This window comes from Scatophagus argus, chromosome 21 (genome assembly GCF_020382885.2).
Source record: "Scatophagus argus isolate fScaArg1 chromosome 21, fScaArg1.pri, whole genome shotgun sequence".
NCBI lineage: Eukaryota > Metazoa > Chordata > Actinopteri > Scatophagidae > Scatophagus > Scatophagus argus.
This window is the reverse complement of record NC_058513.1, coordinates 2,320,786-2,335,460: the sequence shown is the minus strand read 5'-3', so window position 1 is coordinate 2,335,460 and position 14,675 is coordinate 2,320,786. Positions and strand designations below refer to the sequence as shown.

Genomic DNA, 14,675 nt, shown 5'->3' with positions numbered 1-14,675 from the left:
CTCCAAAATGAAAGAGTAGCAGCAGGATTCTAACCACACAGAAGGGCCAACGAAACCAAACCCTGAGTTCTGTTGGCATAAAGGGGCCATCAGGGGCTCAGCTGGCAGCGAGGAGAAGATAGCGGGGGCTGTATGGCTAGACAGCGGGTCATGTTGTGTCAAGGCGTTTAACAATGTGGAAGGAACAGTTTTTACTCAAGGTCTATGTATTCGTTTGTTCGAGAGGTTATCATGCATTCTTCATTAGCAGATGGATTTTTCCAAAGGTGTTGCAGAACAACAAGGACAAGAAGTGCTAAAAGTGCTGAGAATACTGTAAAGTTTGAGCATCTACAGTTAAAGTTCATGAATACTTAAAGAAATTATTGAGTACTTCCTGGCAGTGTGTGTGAAACAACATTTGGATATAAAGTTACAGTAAAACTAGACTCACTTCGTCCACTGTACATATTGCCATCCATAGTATGCAAAAATTTATGAAAGAAAAGCATATGCTCACAGCCTGAAGCACTCAGAGGCCTTCTGTCTCTAAATCAATTTTCCTTCATGCCCCGTGACATCAAAGGAGGCTCCTGCTACACATTCAGACAAGAAGTAACGCACACACTCAATGACAAAGTGGCTAAGTCCCATAAATAACATATTGAGATGATTCCTAAAGATAAATACCCTGGTCAGTTTATTTGAAAGTGTGATGATGATTCTGCATTAGCTAGCATTGTCTCACTGTTGGCTTTAAAATGCACAGCCATTAAACCTCCACTCCACATTTAAACCAACTAAAAAAGCTGGCCTCATAATGTGCTCAGAAAAGGGGTGAAAAATGAAATTCACTGAATGGCTCAGTAATAAATGCATCAAAGCCTGCATTAAAGCTTTCATTTCATGCTTTGCAGTAACAGTGTCCCATAATTACTGTAGGTAAAGCAATGTTGTGTGTATCAGTAACACAGGAGGAGGATTCGTGCAGGACATGACCATCAATATTTAAGTTCAAATGCAGTGTTGAATCCCAACAGACGCACTTAGAGCTGTGAAACGCCTGCAAAATGTTGCTGAAATATATGCAGAGGGACAGGAAATGGATGGACTTCATATGGCTGTCACAGATCCATCATGGATCAGGAGCACCAACCGTGTAAATGTACTCACGTATTTCACTTATTTCTAAACATCGCAATTAAGACAGATATTATAATCTAATGCAATAATTATTTACTTAGTATTTTTGCTTAATTATTTTTGCACTATATTTATTCTGCAGTGCAGCTGCTTGTGTCAAATGGCTGATGTCATTAAATACAGACTCAACAGTACCAGTTAATGTTAATTACATTTAAAAAAAAAAACAAAAAACAAAAACATCATTATTATGTCATGTCATTCTCAAAAAGATATTTTTAAAAGTGTTGGTTATATTGTTACAACATCAAATACCACTAGGGAACAGTTGGGGGTTTCCTTCCTTGTTTATGATAGGTTTAAACCATTGACTATGTATAAGGAAGGATGACATGAGGGTTCTCCAAAAGTCAAGCCAAAATAACTTAATTGCCAACTGGTGCCCCTTAAACCATTATGTTAGCAGAGGGGACATACACCAATCAGCTGCAACATTAAAACCAGCTGTGTCGTATTTTGTAGGTCCCGGGGGACACGGGACGTCTGGGTGTGCAGAACACTGCATTGTAAAAAAACAAATGTTTAATATTAGTCAGTTCACCTGTCAGTGGTTTCAGTGTTGTGGCTGATTGGTGTAGACTAAACAAAAAAACTCAAACTAAATAACAAAATAAGTGTCTGGATTTGAATTGAAATTTTGCGTATGTGCAAGAACTCAACATTGTGGCTCCAGGGCTTCATTTTTGGACAACGGGAGGTAGTGGAAACATGTCAGTGGTTTAAAAAATAATTTCTCTGTGTACTGGCACTGCAACGTTAATTAAATTATTATAAAATCAAACACAAGCTGCAACCTGAGCGCATAAATTAAGTGAGTCACACATGTCGTGTGTGCTTCCAAAAAATGACTGAGTGCAATGAACACACCATTATACAGACCTAGTAGAGGAATAAATAGTTCAGAAGGACATGTTTGTGCTGTGGAGAAAAGCACAACAGTGAGTGAAATGGATGACAAATATCATACCTTTTAACCTTGACTGCGAGAGAGTTAAGCCATGGCCGAGAGCAAAGGGGAAACCGGTCCAGCACTTAAACTCATACGTGACCTTTACCGAATTTAAAGGTAAATGAGAGAGTTCAGAGATGATGAGCAACATTCCACAGGTCAGCTGCAGACTCGCAGGCCTGAGAATATGATTACATATGCTTGGCCAACCTTGGAGCGCAAATGTTCTGAGATGCTGGACGGCAGTTTTTGACCTCCACTGCGAGACGTTTCAGGGAAGAGAAATGGGCCATTAACAGGTGAAAAGACGGCTCAGAGCTCCAATGGTACTACTGTAACAGAGCTGAGTGGGGCCTTATTGCTTCTTCCCTGTGATGGAGGAGAGTCATTTCTGTTTCAATTTCTACAATATTATTTTGTCTGCCAGTCAAATACATAAGTCGCAAATTTTGTTAAGAGCCCCTCTCACTGACAGATGATAAAATATTCAAAAACTAGACCCGACAGCCATCTCCTGAGTTGTTACACTTAGCAATTCTAATAAGCAATATATGAAATAGCTGAAGTGTATATGGTGAAAAGATATACAGTATAATACTCACTATAATGGATTACTGCTCCAGGGAAGTATAGTGCTTTTTTGAATGATGTGTCCCTATGTGCACATGGTGTTCAATTTTCAGTGAAATCTTCTATTACTAGTCACTATCCAAGTAGACTGAGTACAGTATGAATATGTTCCATCAACATTATTTCTCTATGCATTGTTAAAGGGGGCTTCATTTGCAATGAAAAGCCTTCTTTTGCTTTTTATATCCCGGCTATGAAATCCTGCCAGCTGCAGAACAAGGTAACTAGGGTTGGGAATTCTCTGCACGGCCACAGGAGCATCATGAATAGTGTTTAACTGCTCCAGCTGTTGTACGGTGGTTAGTAAAGCAAGTGCACCATGGAGGACTGCTAGAGGAGATAGCTGAGATATAAACAGAGCAGCAAACCGCCAAGTGTTTGCTGCCAGAGGGAAGGACAAACAGGCACTTATTCATGTATGCCTGGACATGCAGAGAAGCCTCAGTGTTTGCTTTGGGAAACAGATGCCTGTATGTGCACACCACTATACCACACTACCTCACTGTGATACATTGCATCTATGCTTTTATTCCCTAAGGTCCCTTCCCTAACCTCCATCTTCACCGCAATATGCCAAGTTTCATCTGCAGACCTAATTTAAAATTTCAAAATTCACTGAGAAATGCTGAGTCAAAACACATTTTACAAAGCTGGAACCCAGTGGGAACTACATGTCTGTGGCTGAATATTCAGTGTAGGAGCTCTGTGTGCAAGGCTGGCTGGCCCCGCTGGATTCTCAAACACTGGGGCTATAGTGAAGTCAATGGGGAAACCCCTAGTTTTTGAAACAAGTACATTAATACTGAAAACATCCAAACTATGAGAGAACACGTATGGAATTATGTAGTTAAGGGCTATGCGTGCAAGAAGAAGAGTGATGGAGTGCTGCATCAGATGACCTGGCCTCCACAATCACCCGATCTAAATGTAATTGAGATGGTTTGGGATGAGTTGGACCAGAGAGTGAAGGATAAGCAGCCAGCAAATACTCAACACCTCTGGGAAGTCCTTCAAGACTGTTGGAAAATCATTCCAGTTGACTACCTCATGAAGCTGACTGAGAGAATGTCAAGAGTGTGCAAAGCTGTCATCAAAGCAAAAGGTGGCTACTTTTAAGAATTGAAAATATAAAGCATATTCTGGGCTATTTAATATCTATAACTGCTGAATTAATTCCTCTAATGTGTGCCTTGGTGTGGATTATGAAAATGAGTGCCCTATTAAGAGGGTATTAAGACTTAAGAGCAGTATATTGGGCTTAATTGAAAGATCTCAAGGTTAATACTCTCAACACACTGATGCCTGCTGATTTCTTACTGCACATTGTGATCATGTCCACTTTTGCCCAAGTTTTGAGTGATTTTTTTCTACAAGCCATGAGTTTTCAGATTTGTTGCTTGCTGTAATTTAATGCCTTAGCTCATGCTTTGTCCAGGAACAAATATACAATACATGAGACCTCTAGAAATTGTTAAAATGTTGAGCATGAACCAACTTGCCTACCTGTGGATTTTGAGGGATTCCCAAGACACCAAGTGCAGGTTTTTCATGATAATTGGCCATAAAAGACACAAATATCCAGTCCCATTGACTGAGCAGACAGCAACTGGTGTGCATTCTGACTACAAAAAGGCTGGTTTATTTTTTGAACCCCATCAACAGAGGAGAATACTGCTATTGAACAACTCTGTGTGCATTATGTGCACATAAGTCAAAAAGTCAAAGTCCAAAGTCATTGCTTAATGAAATATATTAAAAAAAGAAACCTATCATAAGGTTTATATATATATATGTATATATGCACAGTGAAAGTTTGAAGGCTGAAAAAGTTGGTGTAAAGTTCAATAAAAACAGACTTGAATAAATCACTCATCTTCACTGGGGGTAAAAACACTGACATATTACCATCGTGTTTTCTGTAATGCTTTTCAAGCTTTTAAAATTACTTACATCTTCTGCAAAGAATTGAGACACAAACGGCTCACCTCGATGAAACAAACATTGGCATGGCATTCGGAAACATGCATGATTGTATATTTTCTTTTGCATATCTCTTAGAAATTCATTGAAGCTTTGTGCTAAATTTAAAGAAAACCTGACTAGTGATAACATCAGATTGGAAACAAAAATGTTGTTCTGTAGTAAAACTGGCATTCTAACTTCAAAATCTAGTGGAAAATCAGAGCAGTGTGTGCCACTTTGGCTCATGCAGCTACAGTTTGTTTATCCAACTTGTCTATTTGGGGTGAAAAAAAGGTTAAATTCCAGTCAAATGGTATGGTAGAACTAGAAAATACTGTCAGTTTACCCATCCCCAAACCCAAATGTTACCTCCATTTTTCACTTGATATTCTTTTCCTTAGCTTTATCCTTGAAGTTACCCTTGATGCTTCCAGAAGTGAGTACCAGCAAAATGTCCTCTGTTTAAATTTTCCTAATTGTTCTATCCGTATACAGACGTTTGGTCCTCATAACCACAGACACGACCTCGGGTAGGCACACTGACACAGCCACCTGCAGACTTTATCAAAAGCACCTCAGCTCAGCAGAAAAACATAATCTCCAGAAAATAATTGGCCTTGCATGCAGACATACAACAAGATGGAAAGGGTTGAAGGAACCGTGAGTGGCCGCCAATCAATCAGTGAAAAAGCGTCATCTGTTTGGAAGGGGCGAAGAGGTCTTGTCAGAATGAGAAAATAAAACCATTGCCAATGGCAAGGTGGCCTGCTACAATCTTAAATATGTAATAAGCTCTGACTTCAGGATCAACTGCACAGTGTGTATGCAGGAGAATCAGTATTCTGTGGCAAATGTCTGTGCATCAAAGTGCTGCATACAGTTTTGAGGCTTACCTGGAACAAAGCTTCCCTGCACCCCCTCCTTGTACGCCCACCATCCATCGTGAATTTTCGGTGGATTCGGTTGTGCTGTGAGGTAAAGGAGAAGAAACACAGGAACAGGGACATCAATCACTTCGATCTGAAATTCAGACAAGAAAGCAAAAGACACTCTCTAACTGAAACTCTGCGTTTTTTCTTTTTTACCGTCCTCATCATTTCCAGACACCCTGCTAACCTTCTCAGCAAGAGGCCTTGGCAAATAGACTCCCTGGAGACAGCCTGGGAGCAAATAGGCCTCCAATTCAACCTCTCGTTTCAGTCCAACTGCATACACACATGTGCACACACAAGCAAACTCTCCCATGTGATGCAATGATTCCCTAAGCGTTAGTATGGAAATGCATTCTGTCATGCTGTGTGAGCTGTGGAAGAAAGCCCCAGATTAGAACAGGGTGGCACAATATAATTGAGGTGACTAAGTAAAGGTCTCAGTACAGAGAAAGAGTTGTGACCAAGAATTACCCCCCCCAAGCCTTCAGGATATTGCTTTTTACACCTCAACTTTTTTTTTCCCTTTGCTGTTCATTCACCGAATGCGCAAAGCGGGGCTTAATCGAGGGTCTAGAGGTTGCCCTGCTTGCTTGTCTTTAATGGAAGTTGAGGTGGCTGAACAACCCTCCTCCTTCTGCTATCCCCTCCAAACAGCCTTGCTGCAGTATCACTGGAGAGCAGGTTCAATTTCAGATGGGTGGGCCGGCTGGACGTGGTCCAGAAAAGGCTATTTTCTTAGAGCGTAATCTCTGCTGCCACAAGCTTAAAAAAGGGGGCAGGGGGGACAGCAGTTGGCCTCCCAAGAAAAAAATGGATCCTGTTTGTCAACTTGTTACTCAAAATCATGAATTCTTTCTCCCTTTTTGATAATAAATGAACTTTAAGTGAACATCACATTTGATCAGAGTGCACCTAAATCAGTGCATTGGCCAACCAAGCAGCAACAGTGAGTCAGTCTTTCCAGACCATTAGAGGGAATCTGGCCCCCTGCCAAGCACTGCTAGACCCTGTAAAATCTCCCACAGGCTGCAACACAACATCATTTGTAAAGTTCTTAAATCATCAGTTTTACACAAGGTGGAGAACTAAACAAACTAAATCAGAATCACTCTTTCCTGTCACAATTCTTTTCTAGCAATTTGTTTCCTCTTATCAATTCAAAGGCAAGAATATGGTAGATACCATATTAAAACTGCTATGTGTAACACCAGATGATGGTTTGTATTTTATTTTTTTGGTATTTTTATTATTTTATAAAATAGGTAGTTCAGATAATTTTATATTGTAAGTAAAGTCTATTCTAATTTTCTCACATGCCTATAGTGGTAGGTTTCTACCAAAAGTTGTACAATGAAATCAGTTCATGAGAGCAGGTATAAACACATACCAGTTCATCAGTGCTGGAGGATACACTACAGACTACAGCATAATGGTGTTTTGCTGCAATGGTTAGAACATCAATCCCTTTTCTAAATATGTAGAACTGAAATGTAATGCATTCGAGAAATATAGGCATAGTTTGCTTTGCAAAACAATTGGCTAGTACCAGCTGAAGTAGCTGTCCCTTAATCCAGTTGTTGAGTCTTCCAGCAAGCTAGGTAGTCGCAGCTTGGGAAGGATGGTCATTCCGGTCAAAGCAGCGAGGACCCAGGAAGTGAACTTGAAGAGAGTTAGGAATTCCTTTTGCAACATGCTTGAAAATCCTACAACTGGCCATTAATGCTTTCCTTCTCTCTCTCTTCCTCACCCTCTCTCTCTCTCTCACACACACACACTCTCTCTCTGTCTCTCTAGTTATATCAGTGTGTGTGGGTGTGGTATTGGTGATGATAGATCTTTCAAAGGACTGAGCAGTTTGGAAAATAGGTTACTACTGCATCGTCTGAGCTTTTATTGCCAATAGAGCAGATGCTGCTATGTGAAGTCAGCACAGTCTCATCTGTACTCATGCTGCTCTCTGTGCATTGCATTTGAAACTACAGTTATTACCATGTTGGCAGGTTCCTTTCATCTACAGCTTTATCATCTATGGCCTCTCATTGTCTTTCAGATAAGGTTTGGCTGTTTTTCAAGAAAAGCAGCAGAAGCCTAGAAGCCAGTGTAGAAGTGAGTGAATAAGGGAGTTTCATTTTCAATAGCCTGTTTACACAACATGGGAAGGTTTTTTTGATGGAGGTGGAATGTCATGCCAAAAAAAAAGTAAAATCTTATGGATTACTGCAATATTTATTAAATATATATATGACCCTTTCCAAATAAAGGCCTAAATATGGATGTTAGTCATAGCAAACACATGAACACTTTAGTATTGCTTATAATTATGTAAGTTTCATTCTTGATTATGCTTTAAACTTAATACAGCTTTGGCCACAACTGTGATTATTCAGATTGCAAGAAATGTTTAGGTTTCACAGACATAAATTTGCTATTAGCACAGACACAGAGTCAGGTGTGTTCTCATGTTTGAGATAAAAGCATCTGCAGACTTACAAACTGCAACACCGATACAGTCTCCACCATCGCTTTTTAGAACAACACCACCCTGCCCTGACGATGGCTGGCCCGTCTGCCTGCACAAAAAACAACTGTGCATGCACCCATTAAATTGGTTGGTGGGTTGTGGGTTGCCAGGTTGCAGTGACAGATGGGTTGAAATTGTATGCAGTGTGTGGATTGTGTGTGTAAAATGTGTTTCATAGACGATCTGGCAATTTGGTTAGCACCACACAGACAGGCAAACTTATGGATCTGGGTATGACCATTTATCATAATCAAGTTTGGGGGGCATGCAAATTGTGAATGTTTCCTACTAGAAACTATGGAGTGAGAGGGCACAGGGAAATAGGCTTGAAATATGGGTGAAACAGGAGTATCAAATCTGCAGACAATTTATGAAAAAAATCTTTAAATAAATCTAGAGTGTTTATCCTAATATTGTGGGATATTACTGAGATACAAAAACTGATTTAGTGAAGTGTTGTCCAGTCTTGGAATGTACAATGTATGTGAAATTGCAAAATAAATGTATAATTTTCTTTTCTAATTTCATAATTTTCTTTCTGGGGAACTGTAAAGCTCTAAAGTTTATTGAGACACTTTGGTGTAGTTATAAAAGAGACTGAGATGATTGGAATCTCTCTCTCCTTGGTAGGATTATTAGCAGAGTTGTTTATCAAAATTAAAAACACTTGTCTCTTTGCTTTATGTGTGTCTTCCAGCAACTCTAACTGCAGCCAGTCTATGGTTTGCAGATTGTTACCTAACATCTGCAGCTAGCTTAGCCCTAGCAATATTTCCCACAATATGTGAGAAAGCTAGCTTGACTGTTCTCATGACTCACCTAGGTTTGCCTTTGTATTAAATTTGTCATTAACAGAAGCCACTAGCCACAACCAATGTTAGCCGCAATCACTGCGCATAAAGATGGAGGACATGACCAAGGTGAAGTCAAAACGTCTTGATTGCCCTCTGGTGGCACAATTTAGCACAGGTCATTAATCCCTACCCCTCCAAGTTAACAGTGATATGGGTCAAACTAAAAACTCAAACTGCATGTAAAGAGAATTTTTTTCCAAAAGATGGTTTTGGTCATTTTGCATTCAAGGGTTTATAAAAAGTGGGTGAATCGTTCATGTTTGGCAGCTGAGCACTACTTGCGATTGGGTGAGAACTCGATACTGCGGCTCTACCATCCAATCACAGCTGCTGCACAGACTCTGGCTCCAAATAACATCACCAGTGCCAGATGGCAGCACTCATATCTGGGATATTTTGGCTTTTATACATTCATCAAGCTTCAAACAACACCTATTTCATGACATGCACAAATTAAGTTTGCTTTTTTCTCTGACTTCACACTTAAGACTGATATTTGCTGCCAGTTTTTGTTTTTTATGGTAATTCATTGAGCACTGTTGCAGCTAGGTAAACATAGCATGACTGATACTTCACCATGCTGTGCACAGATACATTTACATCAAGCAAAACATACTGCTGAATAGCAAATATACTGTGTAGATGGTGTAGCAAAACTGCACAGCATTTTCATTATGTTTTAAAACATAAAAGTCCAGTAGTAAGAATTATAATGTCTGGTCAGAGAGAACAATAGAATTTGATGTTTGTGTATGTGAGTGTAAGGGTGTGTGTGTGTAAGTGAGAGACCCTGGGATTCTAGTTAGTGTAAGTAATAACATAAAGGAGATTTGGAGGCCTGTGGACATGATCCTCTTACAAGCTACGGCAACAATACAGATGCAGTTTTCTCTCTCTTACTCACACTCAGCACATGTGGTCTGTGATAGAGCCTAACAACACAGCTGCTGTTTCTGACAGAAAAAGAATAAAACACCCTTCTTGGATTGATATGCCCACTCCTCCTGTTATTTCACTCTAATTAGAGTGAATGTGAAACAGTTTTATCACCACTAGTTTTAGATAAATTGCTGTTGAGATACTACAATGATAAATTGAATCTTTCCCTCTGGGAAAATTGAGCTGGTGCAGCAGCCAACAAGCAGCACTAATTACACCAAAATATATTATTTAGAATATGGAAGAGAAAACAAGAAAAGGAAATATATAAATTACTTATTTATACAACAATGCACTGAATTTAAAAGACAATGAATGCAGAGTATTCAGCATGACCAATAGAGACAAAAAACAAACCAAAAAATTGAACAATGAAATGAAATGAAAAAAATGAAAGTCTTTTTGGCAGTGTTTTTGTTGAGATGATTTTAAAAAAATGTTTTGATAAATAACAAGTAAGCTTTTAAAAATGTTATCAACAATTGATCATTTGCCATTTATGTTATAGCATAACATAAAGTATAACATGAAAAGACTCGATCAGAAAAGATAGATAATAAGAAGATTATTGGTTTAGAAAATCAATTATCTGTCTTTAAATGATCAATTAATCATTGATTAAAATTTAATTATATATTAATATAAAATTACAAAATGCATTAAAAGGCTTACAAATGTTACTTTCTTTCACTTTCTTCTACCTCACAGCTTACTTGCTTTAATACTTAAATTTCATGGGATTTGTTCAGAAGTTAACTTTATGAATGCAACATTTTAATGTAATGGAACTATTCAATTCATATTTATATTGTGTATATTCTATTCAATATAAATTTAATTAAGCATGAAAAATGGTGGTGACACAGTCCACACTGTGACACAGTCATGTAGGAGGTTTCTGTCATTGCTGGGCAGGAAGTGATAGCAACTGTAGCCAATAGATGAGACACAACCACTTCCTGTGGCTCATCAGAGAAGTGTGAGCGAGAAGGAAGCAATGTAAGAAGTAATGTCCCATCTCTCACAGTGTCTGACTGTCGCCTCCAAACACACTCCCTGTTACATCAGCACAAATCTGTAATCTATAGCTGGAAGACGAGATGCTGCAGGAGGTGGGATACAGGAAGAGGGGTTGATGGATCGCCATTTTCCATTTTACTGTGTCCAAGAGCTGTTTAAATAGGCAATATAGGCACAGTGCAATGAAAGTATGACACTTAAACTGTCAATATTGAAGTGTATGAGGTAGAAGACGAGTGGATGCTGTTACAAAGAAGGGATTCAATGTTTTTAAATGCTTTTCTATGTTTGCGCATATGACCTTTCCCCTGGAAATGGAAACCATTTAAAGCTGACTGAGATGAGTGAAACAATATCCAAAAGCCCGTTTGGTATGAGTCAAACTGAGACGTATGAAGGGAGCAGTTCAGGTAGGTGCAGGGCTGAGGCAATTCAATTTCAGAAAGTCATTTAAAGGATCTTTAAGCTCTGGATCTGTAAGCTCACTATGCCTTTGCTTCATGAAAGCTTTTAAGCGCACCAGGTTGATGGTTGTTGTCATTCAGTACCATGTTAATGTCAATCATTTCAATAGGCTGAGTCATTACCAGCGGGGCTCTCCGATTGTTCTCAATCACAGGTTGCCAACTTAATGTCACAACCTTCTACAGCCCATACATGCCCTTCAACATCTGTATGGCACCCACTGGAATAACTCCAGTGTTGACCCATCAGCTGTAATATTAGATGCTCAGACCAAGTCAGGTGTTGTAGTATAAAGAGAAGAGGAGACTGTCTGCTGTTCTTGTCCCTGGTGTTACTTAAAGTTACTTAAATCATGAGCATATATGCATTACTTCTTGCTGTATATAATGTCATGTGTTTATTTTAACCCATACCATTTCCTGAAACTAACCAAGTACTTTTGTTGTGTATACCTAAAGTGAAACCATTTCCCCACATTACCCATGTGTAAGAAAGGCTTTATGGTGGTTTATACAGATGTTAAAGGCCACCTTGCGCTGTGTGTATGACTTATGATATAAGAACACACCCTTTGGATTACACGCTGCCCTGCTGCCACTCTAAATACTTATCTTGAAAAGGATTATTTTCATTATCAATTAATCTGATGATTATTTTCACAATTAAAAATGTTTAATATTTATGCTTGAGAAATAACTGAAATCATCGATTGATTATGAAATAACTACCAGTTACTGAGTTTCTTTTGACTGGCTTTATTTGATGTCTTTGTCACCCGTGGACTCTTGAAAACCCTGTTATATAGCCAATTATGCATATGCACGGCTCAGGAACCCAGTTTCTCTGGCAGATATCTAACTGAGCTCACCGCGTACAGTGCAGTAATGCTATCAGGTATGTCGATTTAATGCTGTGAGACATTTGTGTGAGCTCGTCCCAGCAGGCGGTGTAAAGTGATCTAATCAATTGCTTAAATGTGAGGCTACTGAATTGGCTGCAGAACAATTTCCAAGTAACAATCAGCGAGTCAATAAGAGAAATCAATCATCTCCATTCCAAACTTAAATACCCATGTTAAACCTGGTGTTATTAGTCAGTACAGTGCAGGGTTAGATCGCCATGTGTCAACTCTGTACATGCCTTGACTCTAAGTATAGAAGCTCACCGCTAAGTCTGGTTAAGTGGATGACAATCTGCTCTCCTTGTCAGTTGTTATTTAACGACATATTTCAAGACTCGGAGCCGATGTAAATGTTGTTTTTTTTCTGTTTCTGCCAGCCTGTCACAATGTCAGCCTTCATAAAGACCTGTATAGTCTCTGCTGTCAGAACTTTTGCCATCTGAGAATAATTAAATGGCAGAAAATGAAGGAAACTTTGCACAATACTAACAAGATAACATCGCTCTGTTCAAGATAAGTCAAACTGGTCAAACTGTAAATGTTGTCTGTAGCTGTACAGTGAGCTGAGGTAGAAATCAAATTAAAATGTTACATCTCTTAACTCGTTTTTCTGTTTTGTTCTGTTTGATATGCAGCGCAAATTTGGGAGCAGTAAAGCCTGAAGCTGAAGTTCCTTTTCAATTTCATATATGACCTGAATCTTATATTTATTTATTTATTTTTTGGCAAGAGATAGAACAATATGAAGTAAGCAGAGAGCGATGAGATGAGAAAGTGGACAAGTGGTCAGGCCAAATAGTTAAAATGTTAAGGCAGCTGCTGTTTTGTCCTGATTCACAGCAGCAAACTGCACACTGAGCACACTGAGTAGTGTACTGATGCACTGTTATCAAATGTGGGTTCTCCCCAACCTCCTCTTATATTTATTTACATCCTAAATATTTGGTTTGCTTTATTTATTATCAGATTATAAGTCATTTTCTCTCTGCAAGAGGACGGAGAGCTAGAAGGGGCAGGAAGAACTGGGTGAGAGAGTGGACGGATAGTGAAGTAAAGATTTTTATAGTGCCAAACACAAACTGTTTAACTGAGAAAAAAACAAAACAAAAACATTTTATTCACAATCGAATTTTACATGCCTGGGAGCTGAGCCACCTAAAGGTCTGATCTCAGAAGTGCCGCAGACTGCAGCTAATACCACATTTCCGTCTATATTTACTTTTTCTTCCTGTGTCCCCTCTGGTCTCCCCTCCTTTATTTCCTACTTTTGCTCCATCCTATGTCCTCTCATCTATCTTTATTTTCCCACAGGCTTGAATCTACATCAACAAAATCATCCTTATTTTCTATCTTTCTTCTTTATTCCAGGTTCTTTGTTGTTTTCCTCGTTGCTACTCTCAGTCTTTTCTTAACTTTTCTTTCATTCCTTATTTCGTTTTTAAATAGCAGCTTTCTTTATATCATTGCTTCATATTTTCTTTGCCATCCTCTATTCTTCTGTACATTACCATTTCTTTACATTTTTCTTTTTGATATCCTCCCCTCTGGCCTTCCTAATTACTTTGTATGTCTTTATTTCCTTGTTGCGGTACATCCATCCATCCGTCCATTTTCGATACCGCTTATCCATGCAGGGGAGCCTATCCCAGCTGACTACAGGTGAGAAGTGGGGTTCACCCTGGACTGGTCTCCAGTCGGTTGCAGGGCTGACACACAAAGACAGACAACAACATACGCACACACTCACACCTAGGGGCAATACTGACCACCATACCACTGTGCCGCCCAGTAGCCGTACATACATCAGTAATATCATATCCCCCATAACTTCCATTTATTCTCTTTTTTCTTTTTCCAGTCTCATTTTGTTCATTCACATCATACTTTTATGTTGCCTTCTATATGTCTTTACTTCCTTTCCTTCTTCACATCTTTCCTTACACCATTTCTTCTTATTGCCTTTGTCCTGTTTTATTTCTTTAGCTTTTTTCCCCCCTCGGTTCTGTCTTTCATACTTAACTACTGGTTCTTGCTTCCTCTACTTCTTTCTCTGCTAAGAGTCAGTCTAAAGTCTGGTGTCTGCCTCTAATAAATACATGGGCTTGCTTGAATGACTTCACAGAATCAGCCAAAGCAAATTCAAAGTACATGCATCACTAAGACAAACCCAAAACCACTTGGAACATCCTACATTCATCACCCAGCTCCATACAATGCCACGCTTTGCTGTAGTGTTGTTTTCAAATGAGGAGGCTCCTCTAAAGCCGTATGACGGATCTGGTTGGCCACAGCCTCTTACTGACCCGAATCCTATTTAGCA

General features: G+C 39.2%; 1 protein-coding gene across 1 annotated transcript in view; it reads right to left on the bottom strand.

Moving 5' to 3' along the window:
- Window positions 1-14,675, bottom strand: part of ca10a (carbonic anhydrase Xa) — a 211,992-nt gene that overhangs the window by 177,118 nt on the left and 20,199 nt on the right. The window contains exon 2 of the mRNA XM_046376937.1: window positions 5,617-5,691. Within this exon, the coding sequence (XP_046232893.1) occupies window positions 5,617-5,691 (75 nt within the window). The remainder of the gene's footprint in view (window positions 1-5,616; window positions 5,692-14,675) is intronic.